General features: G+C 40.4%; 1 protein-coding gene across 1 annotated transcript in view; it reads left to right on the plus strand.

Annotated features, from left to right (window-relative positions):
* The window catches only part of AUP1 (AUP1 lipid droplet regulating VLDL assembly factor), an 831864-nt gene that overhangs the window by 730135 nt on the left and 77110 nt on the right, over positions 1–24619 (plus strand). The window contains exon 9 of the mRNA XM_044064448.1: positions 20950–21169. Within this exon, the coding sequence (XP_043920383.1) occupies positions 20950–21169 (220 nt within the window). The remainder of the gene's footprint in view (positions 1–20949; positions 21170–24619) is intronic.

Raw genomic sequence — 24619 nt, forward strand, 5'->3', positions numbered from 1 at the left:
GAAAAAACTTCATCAGAATAATAGTTTACAGTACAGCACATCGAATTATATATCAAATAGTTAGTGTTCCTTTTAAAAAGAACCAATGGGATGTAATGGTAATAAAAACATATAGCATAAATATGAATGATACCAACCATAACCCTTATTTACTTAGTTACAGTAGAAACAATGTGTTGATATTAAAACAAGACAGTAAGATGAACTAATTAATTGTAATTAGCAGTCAGCGGTGCCATTTTAAAACTCATTTAATGTTCAGAGTCACATTGAGTCTTGGGTGGGCATCTGCTCTAAGTCTTAATTGCCGCAGCAGTTCCCTCACTTCAAGCAAAACTATTAACATAATCATAGAACTGTTCAAATTTCTCCATAACAATAAACTTAAAATGTGTAAAATTAGTGCAAATCACACTGTGCTTAGCTAAAGCATTACGTAGGTCCCCATTCTGAATGGCTGCACAGTGTTCCTTAATTCGTGCAAAATTGCATCCTGGTAGTCTTGCCTATGTAAAAGGAAGGGCATGTAACACAGTAGGCAGCATATCACAAATTTTGATTTACAGTTAAAATGTTTGTTAAAATACAGTAAAATCATTACTTGAGGTGGCTTGTTCAGGTCACAAGCGTGCCAAAGGCAGAGACCATAGAAACCTCCTACATAATGAAAAAGAGAGTAGAACCCCAAATTGATTTTGTAGAGGAGTACACTTTTGCTACCCTTGCCATGAGAGCACTTAATTGACAGTTTCAAATGGTTAAATTCCAAGAAACCTTCCTACACCAGATGCAGAAAAACTGAAGGGGATGGAAGATGGAACTCTGCACAGAGTTATTACAACTCTGCAACTCCTGTTCCCAGGTTGTAAAATATTCTTTGCATTATGGCATTGATACTTTGTAAGCAGCATCAGGGTCTGCGATTAGGATATGCACTCTGTTAAGAGAACAGTGTCTTCCTGAGCATGCCATATCGTAAATCCTGGAGGGTACCTCTTGATCAAGACTTTGTTTATGGACCCAAGGATCAAGCTATATTTATGAAACTGGGGGACAAAGCTAAATCCCTTCAGACTGTCAAGGGCTTTCTGCATGTACAGCCCTGAGGTTCAGTAGACATTAACATACTAAGCCGTGGTCTTTTCCTGCTTTCCAGCCTACACAGAGAGGGAGGAGAACCAGAACAGGCAGTTAACACTGACAGAGAAGATGATAATCTGACCAAGTATCCAGGCGTAGCAGACCCTGCCTACAGGCGTCCAGCAAGTAGCAGCCGTGTCTTCAACCTGGCACTTCCCTGCCCCCTCCTTTAAATCCCAGTCCATCCTAAATCCCCTGTTCCCTCAACAAAACTTGGAGGAATAATTTCCCTTCTCTTGAACAAGGGGCTAGATGTTACCCAGGACCAAGGAGTGCTTTGTATCATAAGAACAGCATACAAACTGCAATTTGCTTCCCTCCCAAAAACAGCAGCTATCCCATCTGTCTCCAGAGGGCAGCTCAGAGAGACTTATGTGCAAGTCAGATTACTTCTAGAACAGGGCTCCTTAGAACTAGTCCCCTTGGGAAGGAAAAAGAAAAAGGTACTAAAGATTGTTTTGTAGCTCCAAAACAAAAAGAATAATCTTTGAAACTAGTCCTAAACATATTGAGACTTAACAGGTTCCTGGTATTCCATAAATTCAGAATATTCACTTTTCAAAAGTGCCTGCCAGTGCTTTCCCTGCAGGCTTACATGGTCCCCCTAGATCTCCAGGCCACTCACCTCCTCATTCCTATAGCAAAGTCACACAGAAGGTATATCTGTTTCAAGGTAGGTAGGAACCACTTTCACTTCTGTGCATTATCTTTTGGCATATGTACTGCCCAGGGTGTTCACAAAATGTCTGGCTACAGTAGTTGTCTATTGCAGGGTAAGGTGTTTTCATATTTACCCTTATATAAGTGATTACCTAATCAAAGTAAAATCTGTTAATAAGCTAGAAGCGTTTCTGCACCTGCCCATGGCCAGCCTGTCAAACCTGGGTTTCTCGTTAAACATAAGGAAATCTAGTCTAACCCACCCCCCTTCACAGAATGGTGTTCTTAGGAGCCCTGCATGACGCAGAAACACAAATGGCTCTTCTCCCACAGAGAAAATTCTATTCCTGTCTGAATATTTTCAATCACTGTTCAGCAGGCATCAGTGATGGCTAGGGAAATTTTCTGGGCTATGAGTTACATGGCTTTCTCATCTTGATGATCCCACTTGCCAAGCTGCCCATGACGAAAATAGTGGTTCCTAAAAAAAAAAAAATCTGGTACCAGCAAAATAAAGCTTCTCATATGCCTGAAAAAAGCTGTCATGGTGGATAGAATCCTGCCTACAGAACAAGGGAGTCACCTTCCAATGCCATGTAGGAATCCTGATTATGATCTCTGATGCCACAGACCTAGCCTCAGGCACACACTCAGATGGTATTCAGGTAAAAGGCCAATGGGAGGCATTGCTCCAAAGTCACATCAGTCAAAAGGAAATTACGGCAGTGTACTAGGGCATGATGCCATTCAAACAGTTATGGAAACCAGGACCCTTTTGATAGAGGCAGACAACAACACAGTTATATGGTATATAAACAAGGAGGTAAGCCTGTGCCACCTAACTATGCAGCTGTGGGAGCAAGGACAAGTAATGGAATTGCACCTTTATAACACAGTGCCTGTCGAGAGAGCTAGAGAGACCTGGAATCTAATACATCACCTGAACACATTTGATACACATCCCCTCCCCCAACAAATTGATGCTATAAAGACCATCTTCACAAAAATCTTAAGGTTGTGGGGTGTGCCAAAAAGAGGCAGCTAACATTATTACCCAAGGACCAAAGACAGGTGGGTCTGGAGAACATATGCCTTCACCTTCCCGTGAACAGGTCCATTTCTATACACCTTCCCTCCCATGCTTCTGATCCCTTGGTTTCTGTTAAAGATCTAGGAGCAAGGACTAAGTTTGATCTTGATTGCACCCTTTCTGGCCAAGGCAGCATTGGCTATCTCTGTTATACAACATGAGCAAACAACAACCTTGGCTTCTTCCACAAGAGGTGGACCTCTTGTTTCTCATAAGAAAGGCACCACCATACACTGCACACTGACCACTCAGAGTTGGCAGCCTGGATGGTATATCATCTCCTTTAGGGTCATCTGTTGAACAAGGTCATCTTCTCTATTTTGAAAGAAGCCAGGAAAACCAGTACTAGAAAATCATACATCTCAAAATGGAAAATATTTACAATTTATCTGAGTAAGGGCCAGCCTTCTCTGCCAGCAAGTCTACACTTGGTTCTTACCAGTCTGGCTGAACTATTTAAAAAGGTCTCTCTTGTTTCTCCATTAAAATTTGTGCTTCTGCTATCCAGGCCTGCTTTTGCATGCAACCCCCTCTGTTTTCACAACCTATGATGAAACATTTCCTTAACGGCATCATTCCCTTAAGGCCATCCTAAAGAGTACTTGCACCTTCCTGTGACCTCAGTTTTGTACTAGAGAAACTCACCCTCCCACCTTTTGAACTAACAGCCTCTGCAGAAGTTAGATTCTTATCTTGGAAAATTGCATTGTTAGTGACCATCACCTGGATTTGTAGAATCTCTGAATTACAGGCACTGATGTGTCATTTTCTTTAATTTGTCAGAACTTCGTCAGAGTTGAACCAGACTTAAAAATGTATTTAATTATTACCAAAAATAATCACCGCTAGTCAGTTAACACAATCAATTTTAAAAGTTACTAAACAAAATGTATGAATAAATACTGTCAGTTAGTAAACTTTTTGGTAAAAACAGCAGAAATTGAAACCATCATATTCTATGTGCTTTAAGCAAACATTTGATATTAGTATATTCATTCAAACCTGACCAGTTATCATCTGACAACAGTATCTGCCAATGTGCTACTTTACATTCAGGTAATGTTAGTACCTCCTCTCCTTAGGCAGTTGCTTATGAGTTTAGTCTAATACAAAGGAGAACACCAAAAACTGCAGCTTGTTTTGCTGAGGCATTATTGTTTTCTCCTCTTTTATTGGCCAAAAGATGTTCATAAACTCTATGGGAAAGTTTTCATCTTCTCTTACCTACATAAAAACTTTCACAAAGTTTCACACAATGCTAAGTTGACCACATTTTCAGATTCACTTCTAAAGAGGCCTTTTGACCAAATTTCTGTGCTCTTCAAAATAACGCAAAACCCTTCAATAATGAACCTTAAGTACTTGCATTGTTGGCACCAAAGCATTCCTATTTGAGACAAGGGGAATTCTAATAACCTAGGTCAGCTTTCAAGTAACTTTTAATATTGTTAGTTTTCTTATACAACATTTGGTTCTCCTAAAACTTTTTTCCAGCTGTCTTTGGAATATTTTTATATCATCTAAAGTAAGTGAAATTTATATCATCTATAGTTAGTGAAATTGGTATCTGTAAAGCCCTGTACAAGAGAACTGTCTTTTAATTTGACTTTTGATGTCGGTAACCCATTTTTCAAATTAGGCTGAAACTTATAACTTCCAGAACAATATTATTCACACACTCTTCTTTTATAGCTTCTATCCCTAAAAGGTAACACAAAATTTACTTCAACACTAAAAACTGTGTCATCACTGGTAAGGTGATTCACCTTAATAAAATGTCTGCTGATTGTTATGTTTCGTAAAATAAGGATGCTGACTATTGTGAAATAATTGTTCACAAAGTGCTTTTCTTATATATTTTAATGTGGAAACATTTGTTTTCAAAATCCGCTAAAATAAGTAAATCAATAAACAATGCTGTTTTTCCAAAATCCGCTGTAATAACTAAATCAAGAAATTTATGCTGTTTTTCCATGTCTTCCTATAGTAAAAGGAGAAAGTCAGTACTACAGTTAAAATCAGTAATAAAACTGTTGAAATCAATTGTTAAACCATTTCATAAAATAATCAAATGATCTGTATGACGTCTATAATTAGAATTTTTTGTTAACAGTGGATGAGCAATTAAAAATAGTGTCCTACCAAGTCATAAACCAAGTTAGCAAAAGACAGCAGCATTCTTGCTGCCATCACACCATTCTTTTGTCTAAAGAACTTGTCAGATGTAAAGAAATTTATTTTCCAATACTGACTCTAAAGTGCAAATTGTATTTAAAAAAAAAAAAAAAGGTTTCATGTCCAGTAAACTGGTATTTGTGTAATAAATCTAAATACCGAAGAATCCTTGAGATAAAAATCTAGATTTTTGGACAATAGGATTTGGACTGAAATGTGTTTTACTGAAATCTGCTGCTGTCTTGTCTAAAAGCAGCATCCTTATGGATTTTGGGTATTCCAGAAAATCTGGCAGTTTCCCCACCTGCCTTTTAGAGAGGAATTTAAGGAATGAATAGTGGAAATTATTTGGGAGTTATTAAGGAAGATAAAAATTTCTAGGGAGTAGGATAAATTTAAAGTGAAGTCTAAAATAAAAGAAAAATAGGTGGAAGTAAAAGAAAAATAGGTATGGTTAAGAAGTAAGAATTATTTAGAAGGACTGACAAAGGTTAAAGTATTTCAGAACTAGGGGAATCTCTCAGGACAAGAATAGTAGCAATTGCAGAGTTCTAAAGAGAAAATAAGGAAATACTTCTATAATGAGCATGGGTTTAGAAAGATTGCTGTTAAGTAGCTGTTTTTGATAATGTGAGTGCACAAAAGGTTTTAGCACAACAGCTCAGGCAGCAGAAAGTGTTGTTGCCAAGCTTGGGAAGCCTATAACAAGGAAACTAACCTATAGAAGTGTTATAAATATTTCAAAAATGTCTGTATAAAGCAAAAGAATGTGGGAAAACAAACAGTACAAATGGAAATGTTAATGGAAGAATTAAGTATGCCAAGGTTACTGGTAGATTAGTTACTAAGTTAGGATAGCAGGAGATGTGGTAAAAATGGTGCTGTGTAAATCTACAGGAAAGTCTCCAGGAGTAGATGGTATTCCTGTGGAAGTTTTTTGGAAGCTAGAAGAGAAAAAAGTGATAAAAATGTGGGAGGTTGTAATAGTATTTTAAAAGGAGGAGAAGCACCAACATCCTGGAAAAGAGCAGTGGTGGCTGTAACACCTAAATATGAAAATGACCCATCAGGTCCAGCTTCATATAGGTACAGTTTGATTCTAAATCATGATTAGGTGGTTGTTTTATAATGGCTGAAGGAATGGCAGAGTTGATGCCAAAACTGATAAATATGGATCCGTGTGGTTTTGTGGAGGGGACGTAAACATTTGACAACATTAACAGAACAATGATCCAGGGGAAGCAAAATTTAAGAAAATACCTTGGTTATTGGTGAGTCTTGATGCAGAGGAAGCATTTGACAGAGTAAGCTGGGATTTTGAGTAGATCAGTGGAAGTATTTGCATTCCCCTAATGAAATTGGGTTGATTAGGAGGGGATGTACAAGGGATCGGAGGCAAAAATTAAAAGGGTGGTCCTCTCTGATAAGTTTTGTTTGAGCAGAGTAACCAGGCAGACGTGTCCTCTTTCCTTTTTGTTTGTGTTATATTTACAACCGTTGGCAAAGAAAATAAGGGACTCAGAAATTCAAGGATGTGATCGGTAGGGTAGTTAATAAAACTTGGCTTTATTTGTAGATGTTATTTTGTACATGATAAAACTAGAAAAGGATATTTCAGTGTTGTAGAACATTCTCAGACGGTTTCAAGTCTTTTGGGGATAAGGGTTTGTGGGGAAAGATTAAACAAAAGATGAAACAAATACTGAGAAACTGGAAGCACTGTATTATGACTCTGGGTAGCAAGAGACACAGTGAAAATGTTTTTAGTGCCTTTAGTTTTATACAAGTCAGGCATTTTTATCAACTAGAGAAGTTGTTGATATCAGAAAAGAGCTGAAGAATTTTATCTTTGAGGGGAAGAAAGCAAGAGTAAAGTGGAGTAAGTTGATCCTTCCAATTTAATAAGGTGATTTGGGATTACCGAATTTTAAGGGGTATTTCAGAGCTACACAGTTAAAGCTGTTATATACAGCAGAAGCAAAAAACTGTAATTCAAAGTGGAAAGGGATGATGAAATCGGGGAGGGGGGCACAAGAATAAAGGAGAGACTGGTATTTTGGATGCAGATCCTTAAAGAGAATAACGCTAACCATGCAGAATGTTGTATTAAAGTAGCAAAAAGGAAGAACTAAGCCAACAGAGGAATGGAGAAAAGAGATTCTGGCAATAGGGATGACTGCAATTAGGGGTATGGAGAATAGGCAAGAGCAAAGGAGTCAAGTTATTGGGAGCAAATAGTCAGATGTAATAGAATGGGAAGAGGCCAGTAATTCATTTGGATTGCAGGCTAGAGATTGCCTTCCCTGTAAAAGGATTGATACCACAGTATAGAGAAGGAGAATGAAAGAGGGGGTGTACTTTGTGAAAAACTAGCATTGGTAGAGTTTTTATTAGAACCTAGAATGGAAGCTGCTGTTAGAGGATGATTAGTAGGGCATATAAAATATTGCATGGTAACTGTAGGAATCAATCAGAGGAGGTTTGAAAGGATTAAGAGGAAATATTTGATATGCAGTTCACAAAGAAACAATGGGAGGATTATGTATGTGCCCCCCCCCCAAATATGCATTAAAGTCTAGAAGATTTATGATCTTTGGGTGAAAGTGTTTGTATAGTTATTTTTGTATCCCAAGCAGACTTCAGAGAATTTTTCCTCCGGTAGATTGCAAATGTTTTAGGTGTGGTAGGGAAGAAAGCTGTAATAATTGGGAACATATTTTTGGGGAGTGTAATAGGTTGGCAGACTTAAAAAAAAAATCCCTGCAGGCTATTCTGTCTGAAATACTGAGTGAACAAATTGGTGTAACAAAGGAACTTATTTTTTGAGCTGCGAGACAGAATTTGAATTGCCTAGACATAGTAAAGCCTTGCTGAGTTTAATTCTGGTGGCTGCCAAAAAAAAGCGCTTACTAGAAAATGGAAATCAAAGTTTAAAACATGTGCACTAGGAGTAGTGAAATAGTAATGGAGATAAGGGTAGGAGCAAATTGCACAGAAAAAAATGGGAATTGTAGGAACAGTACATGCAGAATGTTTTGGAGGAGGAATTGAGGTTTAAGGGAAGCAAAAATTGAATGAGCTATGTAATGTTTTAACTGTATAGATTATAAGTGATGTATAATGTGTGCCATTGAAAATATTTTAATATGGTTTGTTTTCATTTATATAGATGTGTCAGGAAAAATATACTTTAAAAATGATCAATACACGGTAGGTTCAGGTTAAGGCACTTTAATCTTGCAGCAAGGAGACAAAAACGTGCTAATACAGAGTTTGTCTAACTAAAATCAGGAAATGCAGGCATTTTTATACATTTTCTAATAAGACATTGCCTACAAAGCTGACGTAATAAATCACAAGTTTTAACATCATTATTTCGTAGTGCTTGTTTATATGATTTTCTGCTTGTACTATCAATTTTTGTGAGAAACTTCCTAAGAACAACAATGTGGCCTTGGCTGCCACCGGTTAGATGTATGCAATGTTACCATTCAAGGTACTATGGCTAATTTGAGCACAAAGCAAGTATAGATTGCAGTTCATTTCTCCAACAGTCCTTTGTCTATGTTATCTCTATCTTCTGCAGCTGTGCGTGTTCTCATACTTCGAACAGAGCTGATTGTTTAAAATCATTACATTACAGAATATAGCATTGTTCATTCTTTGCTTCCTGACCTAGCAGATAATCACCTGCTTCTCAAGTATATTTCCAAAAGGCATAAACATGAATATTGCTGTGCTAGCAATTACTAGGTCAGAGGGCATCTTGCAAGTTTCAGAAAGCACACTGCAGTTTCAAAAGCATCTTTTAGTCTCATATGAAATTCAGCTGTATATAAAATAGTGCATATAAAATAAAATGAAAAAACATGTTAACTCATTTAGTTTCTAATTAGCATTAAGCACACACATTAATACATATTTTTCTGACATTTCCCCCCCCCCGTTAATACTTTTTAATTCTATTTTCAAAAGAATAAACAGTTTGCTTATTCTCCTAACCTCTTCCATTCAGGATTTGCAGTTGAGAGAGTCATTCAGTTTAAACTTATGAAAGTGTTTCACATTTCAACAGTTCTTCAATTTCAGTACTTTGATGCAAAGTCTCAGAAACTGATATATCTATAAATTCTTTGATTAACTTTTTCATGCAGGGAATACCACAACAAATGCATGCTCCTAATAGGAGTAATCCCACACAAATGGCAATCAGGATGTTCATTAGGATGGAACCCCACCCCCCCAAACAAATTCTGGAAAAAGTCCGTCAGAGGGTTTGGGCATGGTTTGGTCATGGTCGACACTTGCTGGATCACCTCAAGATGGTCGTTTATTTCGTGCTGGTTGTCGGGAATGTACGAACAGCACTCTTCTTTGATTAAAGCGCACGTACCACCTCTCACCGCTAGGATGAAGTCGAGAGCCATGCGGTTCTGAAGCACCACAGTTCTCATAGCATTCATTTCATCAGTCACTAATTCGAGAGCAGAAAAAGTTGCATTGCTCGTAACTTCGAGAAGTTTAGACAGTTTTCTCAGCTCCCAAATCAATTTCACTGCGCCATATGCAGGAGCTAGGCCTGCCCATGATATAATGGTGTCACTCAAGTCCATGTGTGTCAGTTTATCTTTGTTTTTTACGGAGTTATGGTTTCTCCATCCTGCTTCGATTCGTCCTACTGGATTCTCGGGTCTTTTAATCGGACTTCTAGGTTTACTGCTGACCTCTCTGACGTTTCGAATTTTTCCCTGAGGCAAAGCTGCAGTGTATCGTATGGCCGGATCCAGGTAACCCAAAAAACAACTGCCGGACCAATTCTCAGGTAGCCATTTGTATGCTTTTTTCCACAAAAAAATAACAATTCTCTACTTTAGTATTGATATAAGCTTGCCCTGCATGAAACATTTTCTTATCAATAATAGAAAGCTGTTTTAAAATAACAGGATTATGTTGTATCTCATCAACACTCTTATGCATCTTAGCGAAATATGCATCATAGTTCGTATCACAAATAGTTTGTCTTACTGGGTTTAATATAACATTTATAAGAAACAGTCACATTGCAATTGCTCCAACCCACCCGAATAGTGTCATTTTTGTAAAAACATACAATCCCTTTTTGTGTAACAGGTAGGTACAATGCTATTTTGTCTTGTGATTTCACAGGTGAAGTATCAAAAATCAAGTTTTCCCAGGTCTCATTGACCCCTAGGGGGACAGCAGTCATTAATAATCCCCCGTATGCTGTTGGTATAGCTGTGCAAATCCAGCAGTTCGAAACATTGAAAGTCTCAGCATACACATATTTAATTGCTTGGTAAGTGTTAAAGTTTGGATGCCAGTCTATGAGTAATGCATCACGCTTGATCAGTTCAACTTTTGTGGCTGGGAAAAGGAAAGGCCACAACAAAAAGATCAATGTTATCAGTATGGCTATCAGAATAATCATGCAAATTTTCTGAGGTTGTTCTGCATCTCTGTTTACTCTATACCTGGTCATTTTGTTCTCGTACAACAGTAACAAGGTTTTTGTCCAGTTCAGAGTTCTTAACCAGTTTACAATGTGTCAAATGAATCCAGGATGCTCGCTCTGCAATCTTCACTGCAGTGGGTGTCGACAGTAGTACCTGGTACGGCCATTCCCACTTTGGAGAACTCCAGTTCTCTTTCTTCACGACCTTCACCCAGACCCATGCGCCTGGGGCTACTGCTGCTTCCGATGGTCTGGTTTGCTCTTTATCTGAAACAGAAATTAACTGCAAAAGTTTATTCAAAAATCGCCTTATATACCCTACAAGTGAACTGTCAGCCTCCTGCTCTGCAGGCATCAGAGGTTTCCATTGAGGTGTATAATATGCCCTCCCAAACAGAACTTCAAAAGGAGTTAACCCTTTTGCATTTGGAACAGTTCTCATGCTCAACAGTGCCAGTGGTAAACAGTGCACCCAGTTCTTTTGTGTCTCACTAATCAATTTCCTAAGCTTATTTTTCAAAACCCCATTATGCCTCTCTGCTAATCCTGCAGATTGGGGGTGGTATGCGCGATGATTTTTCAGAGAAATCCCGAAATAATGGCTGAGTTGTTGTATAGTTTGATTTACAAAGTGTGTACCATTGCCACTATAAATCTTTTCCGGTATGCCAAATCTAGGAATAATTTCTTTAACGAGGACTTTTGCAACAGTAGCTGCATCTGGATTTTTAGTTGGAAAAGCTTCCACCCATTTGGAAAACATATCTATAATGACAAGGCAGGACTTCTTATTTTCGCATTTGTTCAGCTCTATAAAATCCATACAAATAGTATGGAATGGATACGGTGGTGTAGGGAAACTCCCTTGCTTAGGTTTTAAGGCCCCTTGTGCATGATGCTTGTTACAAACGTGGCATGCTGCACAAAAAATTATTTTTGTGTAGTTTGTAAATCCATACGTTGTAAACACTCGATTCACTAACTGTGTACCATCCCCCCTGTTGAGACATGGCACTGCCCATGGCTCAACAAAGCTGCATATCTAAACAAGTTAGATGGCAAAATCGGTTTCTTCTCTTTGGAGATGCACAGTCCCTTCTCAAGGATTGCTCCTCGTTTTATCCACTTTTGCTTTTTTCTACATTTGTAGTAAGTGTCTGCATTGTTTTTAACATTTCCAAGTCTAAAATGTCAGATGGTTGTAATTCCTCACTCAAAAGAAATACTTCTGAAGCTGCTTGCTTTGCAGCTGTATCAGCCCTCGCATTACCTTTTGAAATTCTATCCTGTTGCTTGGTATGAGCTACGCATTTACAAATAGCTACTTTCTGAGGTAACTGAAAAGAGTCTAACAAGTCTAAAATAAATTGCGCATGGTTAATTGCTTTACCAGTAGATGTTATCATTCCTCTATTTTTCCACTGCTGCACAAAAACATGTACAGTAGAAAAAGCATACTGACTGTCAGTAAAAATGTTCACTCTTACCTTTTGTCAAGGTACATGCCCTTGTCAAAGCAATCAATTCTGCTGCTTGTGCAGATAAGTTGTGTGGTAAAGACTTTGCTTCTAAAATCTCAGTATCAGAAACTACTGCATACCCCACTAGATTCTGTCCTGTAGGACCCCTCCTGCATGAGCCGTCCACATAGTATGTCACCTCGGCATCATCCAAGGGAACATCTGTAAGATCTTTTCTAGGTAGTGTCTTTTGCTCAATCTCCTGCAGGCAGCAGTGTGGTTTGCCATCTGCAGGGGTTGGGAGCAAGGTTGACGAATTCAAAGTTGTGCATCGTTCAATTGTCATATGAGGTTGGCTCAACAGTATAGTGATACAGGAAAGATGTCTAGCAGGAGAAAGATATGCTATTTTTTCTTGCAGTAAAATAATCGCGACTGCATGAGGCACTCTCAATGTGAGAGGGTGGAACAATACTACTGAGGCTGAAGCCTGCACTGCCATTGCAGCTGCGACTACTGCTTGTACACAGTGGGGCAAGGATCGCGCCACTGGGTCTAGCTGTGATGAATAGTAAGCTATGGGGCATTTTGTCCCCATGCTGTTGTGTTAACACTGATGTCATATAACCTTGCTTACAATCTACAGTTTGGAAAAATCGTTTGATAGTTTTGTAATCCTAAAACTAATGAAGAAGCTATCAGTTGTTTCAATTTGCAGAAAGCTGATTCTGCTTCTGGTGTCCACTGTAATAAATCTTGTGCTGCCATCGGCTTTTTGAATATCAAGTTGGTCAGCGGAGCAGATTCCAAGGCATAGTTTGGAATCCAACTCCGACAAAAGTTAGTAGTACCTAGGAAAGACATAATTTCCTTCTTGGTAGTTGGTTTAGGTGCTTGTAATATTGCTGTTTTTCTATCTTCATCTAATATTCTGCTTTCTTTGGATATTACATATCCTAGGTATTTGACCTGTTTTTTCCAAAGTTGCAGTTTGTTTTTGTTTACCGTGTGTCCTTGAGTGGCTAAAAATTGTAATAATGCTATGGTATCCTCTCTGCATTCTTGCTGGGTGAGGGCTGCCAGCAGAATGTCATCTACATAAAGTAAAATCTGACTGCCTTTCGGTGGGATAAATCCTGCCAGGTTACTTGCCATTTCTTGTGCGAATATTGTTGGACTTTCACAATATCCCTGTGGTAGTCTCATATATGTATACCGTTTCCCCTGAAATGTAAATGCAAACCAATGTTGGCTGTCAGGGTGTATTGGTATTGAGAAAAATGCATTGCTAATATCTACCACAGAAAAATACGTTTGTTGAGGTTTTAAATCATTCAATAAAGTGTGTGGATCTGGCACCGTAGGTGCCCTGGGTATAACTGCGTCATTTACAGCTTGTAAATCTTGGACCATACGCCATTCTCTATTTGCTTTCCTAACAGGAAATAAGGGTGTATTACATGGTGAATCAGGAGATTCTATCAAGACTCCTTCCTTAAGTAAGGCTGCTATTATAGGTTTGATTCCTATTTCTGCATCCTTTCTCAAGGGATACTGTCTTTTTTGAGGGCTAAATGCTGATTTTGGCATGATAGTAACTGGTCCTGCTGTACGAATAAGTCCTACATCTGATTTCCCTGTTGACCAGAGTCTCTCTGGTATGCCTCGTAAGGCTTTTTCCTCTTCCCCTAGTAAGAGTACTACTCAGCTATCCTCACTTGCCTGTGAGTGTACAGCTGGGTGTGTCTGCGTTATCCAATTTAGTTTCTGCTTTTGTACTCCCTGTTCGGAAAGTTCTAACTCTGTCTGCTTTTCCCACCTTGTGACTTTTTCTACTAGGTCTGCCCACTTCACGTTTCTATCTTTAGTTAAACTTACATGTGGTAATCGATTAGATTTGTAAAGTGCCAGGAATTCCTAGGGCAATGAACAGCTTACTACACTGTTTCCTTCTGTGTCCCAGTACAAATTTCGTAATACTAATCTGTTAGCATGATTTCTAAACAGTTGCTCATATTCTTTATCAGGTCCTGGTCTGTTACAGTAATGTAGAGTGCAATGCAACAAATGCTATTTATCAGTGTCAAGAGAGGGGGATTTACTGATGGCTACGTTCATCAGTTCTTAGGTTACTGCCCCTGAACCAGTCGTAACGAAGTCCTGGCTGTACCAATAAAATGTTTCACCCTCCGGTCACACTACAAAAGTATCCATTTGTTGCTGTGCCTCCATACCCTGCATAGTTGGAACTACGGCTTTACCAAATATCTGCATTAGGTCTCTGCCCAAGAGATTCACTGGGCATTTTGCAGAAACAACAATTTTGCTTTTCTGGGTCATCCCTGAAACTGGGTCAGTTATCGCTATGTTGTGGGAGAGTGGCTCCCAATACAGCTGTCCATTAGCTGCTTTTACTAATATGTAGTCAAGTGATTCTGAATTCTCTGGTAGTTTGGAAGGATGTATCAGGGTCCGTGAAGCCCCTGAGTCGCACAGGAATTTAACTTCCCTCCCCTCTACCAGAAGTATAACTTACGGTTTTGTGTCTGCTAAGTAGAGCTCTAGGCTCAATAATGCCAAGTCCAAAATTTCATTTTCTTCATTATCTGTGATTTCATGCACATTCTCTACCTCTTCTATCACACCTTCTACCCCTTCTGTCACATTTACACTTGTCTTTTCTTGTTTATTCTTATCCAGTGATTCTTGGCTACCATATAGTCAGTCCTCACCCTCCTTGTCTTCTGTGGTTATCTTTTTATTTTGCCTGCAATCCCTTGCTAAATGTCCCTTTTTCCTGCATTTAAAACATTCACCCCTTTTCTTCCTCTCTTCGAAGTCCTCTGATCGTTTATCAGATTGTTTGTTTCCCTGGGTATTTTTCTTACCCTTCTTCCCAGTTTGTACTACAAAGACTTCTGATCCGTCTTCTACTGCAAGTACTTGAGTTTTCTTTTTGCTATTAAAATGCCTTTCGGCATATCTTGCATATTCAAGTAATGACTGTAATCTACTTGTACGATGATCTACCATGTGCTTTGTAATAAAGCTGCTAATGGGTGCAATACTGCCTTTTAAAAATGCATTCTTTAACTGTTGCTCATATGGGGAATCATGTGTTTGGTCTTCAGGTACCTGCATTCCACAATGGTTATTAAAACATTCTAATAATCTGGCATAGTATCTATCAACAGTCTCACCTTCTTGTTGTATGCATTGATTAATGCAAGTCCAATCAGCCCTAGGCTTCCATTTCTCAGAGATTCTGTCTGTCAGACCTTTCACTCTGTTGTCCAGTTCTGCGTTACTATGTGGGAGTGGTCTAAACTCTGCGTCACGGGGATTCCAGTTGCCACTGATCATGTGCCAATCTGGACCTACGATTTGTCGAACTACTTTCTCTACTTCCTCTCCATTCAAATGGTAACTTAACCTCATGCCCTGTAAGTCTTCTAAGAATTTTCTAAAATTAACTTTTGGATGGGTAATTCCCTCTGTGGCTTTCCAGATGTCTTCCGGTGTCCACGGTCTATATACTAGAAGAGTTGGGTCTTGTCCTGCCTGTGGATTTGGTACTTCTATGAGTGGACATATCTCTTCTTCACTCACAGCTTGTGAATTTTTATTCATTTCATACAATTCAATATCCTCTCAAGTTGCGTGCTCGAGACCTAGTCTCGATAGACTCTCTGACAAACGGTTTTGGTTTTGCAGGAGCAGCTGGGTATAGCGGAGGTGGATCAGCTTGTCCACTCGCTTCATATTCTGGTAAGGGAAGCGGAGGGGCTGTTGCTATTACCAAGTTATTGTCTTCTTTATCTAAGAACACTGCTTTTGAATTTTTAATCTTTTGTTCCCTGCGGTTTGCTTCCTCAAGCCACCTGTGTACCTGCGGGACTCCTAATTGTCGTTGCTTTTTTAGCTGACCTTTTGCGTCTGTTTAAGTTGTCTAACAAGTTTAATAAGTGAAGGTTTATCTAAATTACCATCAAATTTGTATTTATTAACCCATTTTGTATAATACCTAACATTATCGGCACGCTGTAATTGCATGTATTTCGCGTCTTCGGTTAAGGGCGGGTCTCGGGAACTTTTTGTGCACTGATTTCCCATGTTGCCTTAGCTGTTAGAAATTGTTACATAACCCTTTTTATCACGTGGTACCACAATTTACACCTTTTCACAGTTTATCTAGAATAACTGCCTAAATAGTTTCCCTGATCTATGACATGACAGCAATTTTTTTTGTCCCTGATCTGCACATGCAAATCTCCCTGACAATACAATAATACTGTAACAAGTCCCTGATTTAAAACAGAAAAAAGGTAAATTCCTCCTTACCTGATCCTCCATGTGTTGATCCCACCGGAACGTTGACTCGTCCTCCAATCCCAGATCAGAAACAGTGGCTGGCCTCTTTCGAACGACAATTCAGTCGGAGGTCTTTCAAAGCAGAAGAGCTGATGTGGCCAGTTCTCCATATGGGTGCATGCCACCGGGCCCAATTCTGACCTGAGCCAGAGTGAGAGATATAATTCCGGTCCGAAGGGCCAAACTGTCAAAGGAAAAATATACTTTAAAATGATCAATACACGGTAGGTTCAGGTTAAGGCACTTTAATCTTGCAGCAAGGAGACAAAAACATGCTAATACAGAGTTTGTCTAACTAGAATCAGGAAATGCAGGCATTTTTATACATTTTCTAATAAGACATTGCCTACCAAGCTGATGTAGTAAATCACAAGTTTTAACATCATTATTTCGTAGTGCTTGTTTATATGATTTTCTGCTTGTACTATCAGTTTTTGTGAGAAACTTCCTAAGAACAACAACGTGGCCTTGGCTACCACCGGTTAGATATATGCAATGTTACCATTCAAGGTACTATGGCTAATTTGAGCACAAAGCAAGTATAGATTGCAGTTCATTTCTCCAACAGTCCTTTGTCTATGTTATCTCGATCTTCTGCAGCTGTGCGTGTTCTCATACTTTGAACAGAGCTGATTGTTTAAAATCATTACATTACAGAATATAGCATTGTTCATTCTTTGCTTCCTGACCTAGCAGATAATCACCTGCTTCTTAAGTATATTTCCAAAAGGCATAAACATGAATATTGCTGTGCTAGCAATTACTAGGTCCGAGGGCATCTTGCAAATTTCAGAAAGCACACTGCAGTTTCAAAAGCATCTTTTAGTATCATATGAAATTCAGCTGTATATAAAATAGTGCATATAAAATAGAATGAAAAAATGTGTTAACTCATTTAGTTTCTAATTAGCATTAAGCACACACATTAATACATATTTTTCTGACAAGATGTATGATTGCCTTTTTCATAAGTGATAATTCAACAAATGTTTCTTTAAAAAAAAAAGCAACATTGGTTCTCCTTCCTCATTTTAGATGGCTATGATGAAACCTTACAATGTTGCCTTTGCAAATGAACTTCCTAACTCGGAAGGGGTGGTCCTAGTACATCTCAACCTAAGGACAGTATAGTCATCTGTATGTCTTACCCTTAAAGCATTATAGTGTTGAACATATTAAAGAAGGTTTGGAAGCCTGCCACAAGGAAATTTTCAGGCAGATGGAAGTTTTTCCTTCCTAGTGCCTTGTGACCAATCAGGGCCTTGGCACAGTACCATTGTCCGTGATTCTCCAGTACTGGCTTATGCCTCAGTGCAGAGGTGCAGCTGTCAGCCACTTCTACTTGCATGCCTGTATCATTCCCCCGTACAGCTTTGCAGACTACTAACACTTCCTGAAGTGATTCTGTTTTAGACCACTACCAAGGAAGGCCAGTGCTCCTCCATGAGGCTTGGACTGTGTCCTGGAAAAATTGACCTTAGCCTTCTTTTGAGCTTGCTGCTTCAGAAATCCTCACATATTCATTTTGTAAAACTGTTTTGTTATTGGCCATAATCCCATCTCAAAGGATTTCAGAATTCTAGAAACGTGTGTGAAGTGACATCCTTCTCCTTGAGTAAGAAAAGGATGTCTTAGGACAAACTCCTTTTTTATGCCAGAAACTAGTGACCTAACTATCCCTCAGCTAAAATATCCAACTCCCTGTTTTCTTCCCTAATTCCCAGAATAAGGGGGAGAGGATTATTCATACCCTTACTGTGCAGAGAGAAATGAGAATAATTTCTAGATAAAACCAATAACATCAGAACATCTGAGCAGTTGTGTCCTTTGCGTCTAGTAGGGAGAAGTATGCCTGTGGAGCAGCAGGTGGCACACTTGCCTTTGGTGCTGGAAGACCGGAAGGCTGTGGTATTTATTCCTACTCCAAGTGATTAGATTGCTGACACTGCAGTACAGCATTTGAGGGGGAGGTGGATTGTGGTGCTGCACTCCTGGGCATGTCATCCTTCAGATGAGACATTGAGTCAAGGTCACATCTGCTTGATGAGTGGGTGGCACCTATTGAAAAGCTTAGGAAAAGTCTCCAATACCATGGCCAGATTTCCCCTAATTGTAGAGAAATACCACTTCTGGTCTCCCCTGAAAAGAGGCCACTAGCCTAGGGGGACTAATTCAGTCGGCAAAAAATAGGTAAAATAAATGAATAGAACAGTCTCTTAGGGGACAGTTGGAAAGTGACAGTCACATTGCACCCTGTTTTGTTATTCTCATCATGGAAATAAGTTGGAAGGGACCATGAGAGCAAATAGCAGAGAGCCCACAGTCTCTGAGGCAACTATCTAGTCTTCAGTCCACACCGTTTCCAAACACCATAGAGGAGACATTGCTGGCTAGAGCAGGCTGTGCAACTGCTATTCTGTAGGACCTGCTGCAGTTTAGTTCTACTAGTCTGTCCACCACTCCCATCTTTTAAGTTTTGCTGCCCAAAATATTAAGTTTTCTACCTTACACTTAAGAGGTGCAGCTGTGATCTGTGTGATTGAGTAGATCACTGCTGCAGAACTGGTTCCTTCACCATCACCTTTTTTTTTTTTTTTTTTGGTATCTTGGGCTAGGGTGGCATACCCTGTTCCTATGCAGTTAAACTCTTCTTTCCTTTCTTCCCTCTTGTACCTGTGGCCTGCTTCAGCCTTAATAGCCTCGGGAAATCCCGTTTCCCCAAGTCTTGATCCAGGGGCGTACACAGGTTGTCCCTTCTTGGATAGCCTAATTAGACCATTGCCTAGAGTCTGATAGGGAGGGTACCATGTGGGCATACTCGGCAAGAAAATTCTGAAGTAGTGTGGACCTCTTCCAGCTGTATAGAGGGAACATTAAGTCCCTAAGGGTATGGCATCTGCCTAGCCTGGAGAGGGAAGGGCACACTGAGCTCTCAGTTGGGCTAGACATCAGGCCTTCTGTAGTAGAAGCCCCAGTAATAAGGACTATTGTAACACTGATCCTCTCAGACGTCTGTAAGTTCTTACACAATTGTACTTACATTTTCTGAGTTTGTGGAGCTCTGTGGGAGTCTTGTTTTCCCATATGTAATAAATGTCTACAACAGTGATTTCAAAACCATACAGAGAATAGATTGCAACAGTAGATGGCGAGTAGGATCACAGTTGCAGCACAAACTTCCACCCACATCCCCCTGCAGGGCAAATCTTTTCTTATTTCTTGCCTTAAAAGCCTGTCGTTTTGTGCAGAATACTTTTTACAGTCAGTTGTTCATACATGGAACTTGGCCTCTTGGCATAAAAGAACAGATGACGCCACAACCCAGTATCCTTTTTCATCTAGGATGCAGGCATTTGTTTATATGTGAGGAAAGTATCAGATTGCATCCTTGTTGTAAGCAGACTGTTGGGAGTTGGACTAGTTAGGCCTTTTTCAGCCTGTGGCTAATTCCCATACGTGATGAATTCTGCTGCAACAGTTAGCCTAATTCAAAATCTGTTATGGTGAGGTCTCACATAACTGTACTTTCTTTTATCAGTTAATTTATGAGGGAGTTCTCCTTAATAGATCAGGAATAACCTTCTGTTCCACTCTGTGTGGGTAGGCATCATCCTCATCCATTTTAAACTGTTGTAGTTTTCCTGGAAGGTGGACAAGAACTTACTCTTGTATTACTTGTAGGTGTCTTATTAGTTCTTTATTTGCAGGAAGGTACTTGCAAATTGCAAATAGCAAGGAGGCAATCTGACAAGCTCTGGGGTCTCAAATGCACTTGTATGTCTGGCGTATGATGTCATGGCTTGCTCAGCCTGAAGCATAATAATACCATTTGTTAACCAGGTAGACCCACTGGACAAAACAGTCCCTTTTCAGAAATGACCCAGGTGCAATGTTTTGTATATTTGACTTATTCAAGTTCACATAGGCAAATGAGGGCCAAGAAGATCAAACCATGTTCCCCATGAAGTACAGCTCACAGCCTAAACCCTCTGTGCCAACTTCTAGCATATGCACTTTTGTGTGCGAGTTCTTCAGAAAGCTTCACTTTTTCATGGAATGGATAAACCATGCCACAGAGCCCACTAAAGAGGGTCCTCTTGCAGATCAGCTTTTAAGATCATATCTGTATACATGCTCTGCAAAATATGTTCCTATCTGCTGTTCAAAATATTAAGTTTAGTTTTCTGCCTTAAACTTAAGAGGTGCCTCTTTCCTGATGATGCTGGGCTACTTTGTAAAAACCTGAGATACCGGTCTGAGAAGGTAGGCCATATCATAAAAATTTGATGTAACATCAGGTGTTAAATCATGTCATGACTGTGTTTTCGTTAGGCTGACCACCCCATGACTTTTTCATTAGAGTGTATGCAAAATTCCTTTGTAGTTATTGATTTTCTTAAATACTTTTTGCATATATGTGTTCAGACTGTTGACTGGCTCTGGAAGACTGAAGACATATTCCATGTTTGTAAATGAATGACTGATAGCAACTGTGATTGCACAGATTAGTATTGGATGTGGAGTCCCAGTAGCACCTCATGTAGATTTTTGACATGCAGGTGTTGTCTCTCAATGGGTAGCAATGGTTTGCAGGAGTTAAGATCTCATATAAAAATGTATTACTTGCACTTTTTTTTTTTCTTGTAGTGAGTGAGCAGTCTTCTGGAACAAGGCCCCAGACATCATTCGGATTTGATAGTAGTTCTTCCAGCAAGGAAAATACTCGAATCGGAAAAATGGCTGAACAGGTCAAGGAGGTGCTTCCACATGTTCCTCTCTCTGTCATCAAGGCAGAGCTTGGTAAGAACTGTCTTGAGGCATTTCTTTGTGTTAAGACAGATAAGTTTGACAGTTGCACTTTTGATAAATAATGTTCCAAGTACAAGCTGTGTAGCATTGTCTGCTGTTAAGTTTGTACGTGGTTCTTTTCTAATGTTAAAGACCAGTAGGATTTTTCTATCTGAATCTGTGTAAGGTCTTCAGTAGTATCTATTGGGATTTCTGCTTCAGGTACATCCTTCTCACCAGGTCTTATTTTCTGTGCTCCTATATTTGGGAATACATTTCCTGCTAGCTCACATTGTGATGTCAAGTGCCAGACTAGAAGGGGTACCCATCCCTTGTTTATCCAGCCAGCCACTTTTTAAGGGTGTTTCCTAAAGAAAAGAAAGCACATGTCCAGAATCTTACCTCATCTAGAGCAGTTAACTGGCTGGATTTGACAGAAGGATTGTTGAGAGGGATACAGTCCTTAAATGATGGTTATCCTCCTAAGAGAAAAAGAATAGATCTGAAGTTGTTCTCATTTGATCTTCAACCATAGGTACGCCGAGGATATATATATATATATATATATATATATATATATATATATATATATATATATATATATATACATATACATACATATACATATATACGTATATGTTTGCACTCCATTAAATACATGCATACACATAGAATATATGAACTATTTTATATGGATTATAGTATACTCTTTATGGAAGATGCTCCTTTGTATATATTATCTGTATGAGCTTGTATTATGAACTTGATGCCTGTAGATTGTTTTATATATAAAAAATTTTATATCATAACTGAGTTTATTAATTTTTGTTTTAAATGAAGAATTTTTGCCACTAGAATTTACAATGGAAGACGTAGATTGCTTTATACAACTACTTTAATTATTTGCATCTAGAGTCGATTGTCTTCAATTAAATAATTATGATGATGGTATTTAAATGCTGAGACAAAAACATTAAAGTGAAATCTGAAGAAGTGTGCCGAGGTAGCACGTGAAGGCGCTCATTTATCTACAATAAAGTTTGGATTTTTTGTTTTATTCTGTGGTGGTCGTGTCCTGTCTTGTCCTACTATTTGATCTTCAACCTGTGGGACACTGATCCAGTATGGATTCAACTCTGCCACATTTTCCAGCATCGGGTCCAAGCTCCTCCCCTACCTATAATACCCTTGCCTCCCTCCTCCCCTCAGATCATGTTTGCAGCGCGTTCAAACAGCAGTGTGATCTGTCAGCTCCAAGTTTTCTTAGTGGTGAGTGAAAGTTTTTTGGCTTCTTTCAACTCTTTCTCTATTCTTTTACCCTACCTGTTTCCTTTTTCCATTAGGCATCGGTTCTGGAAAAGGAAAAAAAACCTGTGCTCTCACTTTCTCGCTATTCCTATCTATGAGTGTGTGTTTGATTTTTTTCCTATAGCCATGGCTGAAACCCCTAAGCTGGGCTTTAGGAAATGCGCTGTGTGGCCATAAGCTACCCCCTTCTGATGGCCACATTCTGTGTAGTATGCCTGGGTGTTCCTCACCAGGACACCTCCTGCATGATCTGCGCGGGCTTCAACCCTTGAGTATTGATCGATAGAAGGAACAAACTTAGTCTCAAAGGCCTTCTTCCCCTCCTTCTTCTGAAGCCTCTGGGACTCTACCTCCTGCCAAGAAGGCCAGGGACAGAGAGAAACACTGCAATAAGGAGTGGGATCAGCCTAGAAAGTGCTCCGCCAACTGTGCTACTTCGGCCAAACGCCCAGCCAAATCCTGCCTGGATCTAAGGCCGGGTTCCCCTCTGATCCAGTCAGCTTCTCGCAGGAGGTCTCTTGGGCCTGATCTCCATTCTCTGCCTCTCCCCAGCGCCACTCCAGGCCTGGGTTTGTGGCCTCTTCCATCCGGTCCCCTCAGAGTCTTTCAGAAGCCGAGGTGGACAGGATGATGTGGAAATTCATCCAAGCCCAGATTCAGTTGGGAGTTCCGCCTGCTCTATCCCCTTTCGGGACCAGAGGCATACAGTCATCCTTCTTACTGATTACTTCTTCTCCAATCTGACCTCCGGTTTCAGAATCGCAGTATCTGAGGTTCTCTGGTGTTGAGGAGTCTGTGCCGATGGTTCCAGGTACCTCAACGCTGACCGTTGCCCTGAGTGGATCGGCCCTGACGTGTTTGAAGCTGAAGCTTGGCTGTCTGGTCTGAGGAGATGGCATCTACTTCAAGGCCTTTAGAGTAGTCTCTTCTTCTGGGTTTCAGTGCTAGCAGGCTCAGCTCCGGCTCCTCACTCGGCGCAGGGGGTAGCAGATCGGGACCTGGTCATCCCAGCTTCAAGGATCTGTACTTTTGTTTTTGATGTGGAGGGCTCTTTCAGCCCCTTCGAGACCCTTGACACTGTCATCCTCTGAGTCCGTCCTAGCTCCCTGTCTTTCTGGGCCAGAGTCTGCCATCTTGGCCCTCGGGGAGAGCCTGTTGCCACCTCACTACAGGAGGTCCCCCCCTCCCTCGGAACTCCCAGAGGCTTCCAAGTCCTCCCCGGAATTGTCTCCTGAGAAGCTCCCTCAGAGGCACGTGTGCAATAGGAGGCACTTGAACTCCCTGCCGGAGTTCCCTCACAGAAGATACTGACTTGGAGAAAGGGGAGCGTTCCCCTCGATCACCCCCAGAGGATGTCTCCTTTGGAGACATCATGGAAATCCTGCGTAAGCGCAGTGGGTGGTCTACCCAGAAGCCCAGTCTGGATGAGTCTGTCTTCCTGGAGGTGTTTGGCACAGGACCTTCTACCTCCTGGGTGTCCCCTCCCGTGGATCCCCTTGTGGATTCGATTTCATCTAGGATATGGAAGGAACCGGATACAGTTGAGCCTATCCCCAAACACCCGGACAAAGTACTCAGTGCCCCATTAGATAGGCAGCATTGGTCAAAAGGATTCCTGGTCGATGCCATGGTGGTTGCAGTGGCCACCAAAAAAGAGCTCACACAGGAGAGCTCTACAGTCCATTTTCCAGATAGGGAGTCTCGGGCCATGGACCGTTTTGGAAAGTGATTTTATGCTTCAGCCACATTTGCCTTGTGTGCGGTGAATTACATGGCACATGTCATCAGAATGCGCAGGACCTGGTTAAAGAGGTCACTGAGTCTGGCCCAGGGTTCATGTTGGCAGAGGAGATGAAGGTGTTCTCCTCCCATATGGCCACCCTAACTTCCATATCCAGCATTTCCTTGAGGCTCCTGTCACACGCTACTGAAGCAGCCTCTAGGGTGGCTGGAGCAGGCATAGCCATCAGGCGGCAAGCTTGGCTCTGGCTTTGTGCTTTCTCGGAGCCCTTCAAGGTGTCTTTTACAAACACCTCCCTATGATGGTTCCACTCTTTTTGGTAAGACCGTTCGTGCCCCCCCCCCCCAGTCCAGGGTGAGAAAGATGGGAAGACCTTGTCTGCCATCAGGATTCGCTTCTCAACCCCGCAACAA

This window comes from Protopterus annectens, chromosome 2.part2, assembly GCF_019279795.1.
Source record: "Protopterus annectens isolate FY-2018-M chromosome 2.part2, PAN1.0, whole genome shotgun sequence".
Taxonomy (NCBI): Eukaryota; Metazoa; Chordata; order Ceratodontiformes; family Protopteridae; genus Protopterus; species Protopterus annectens.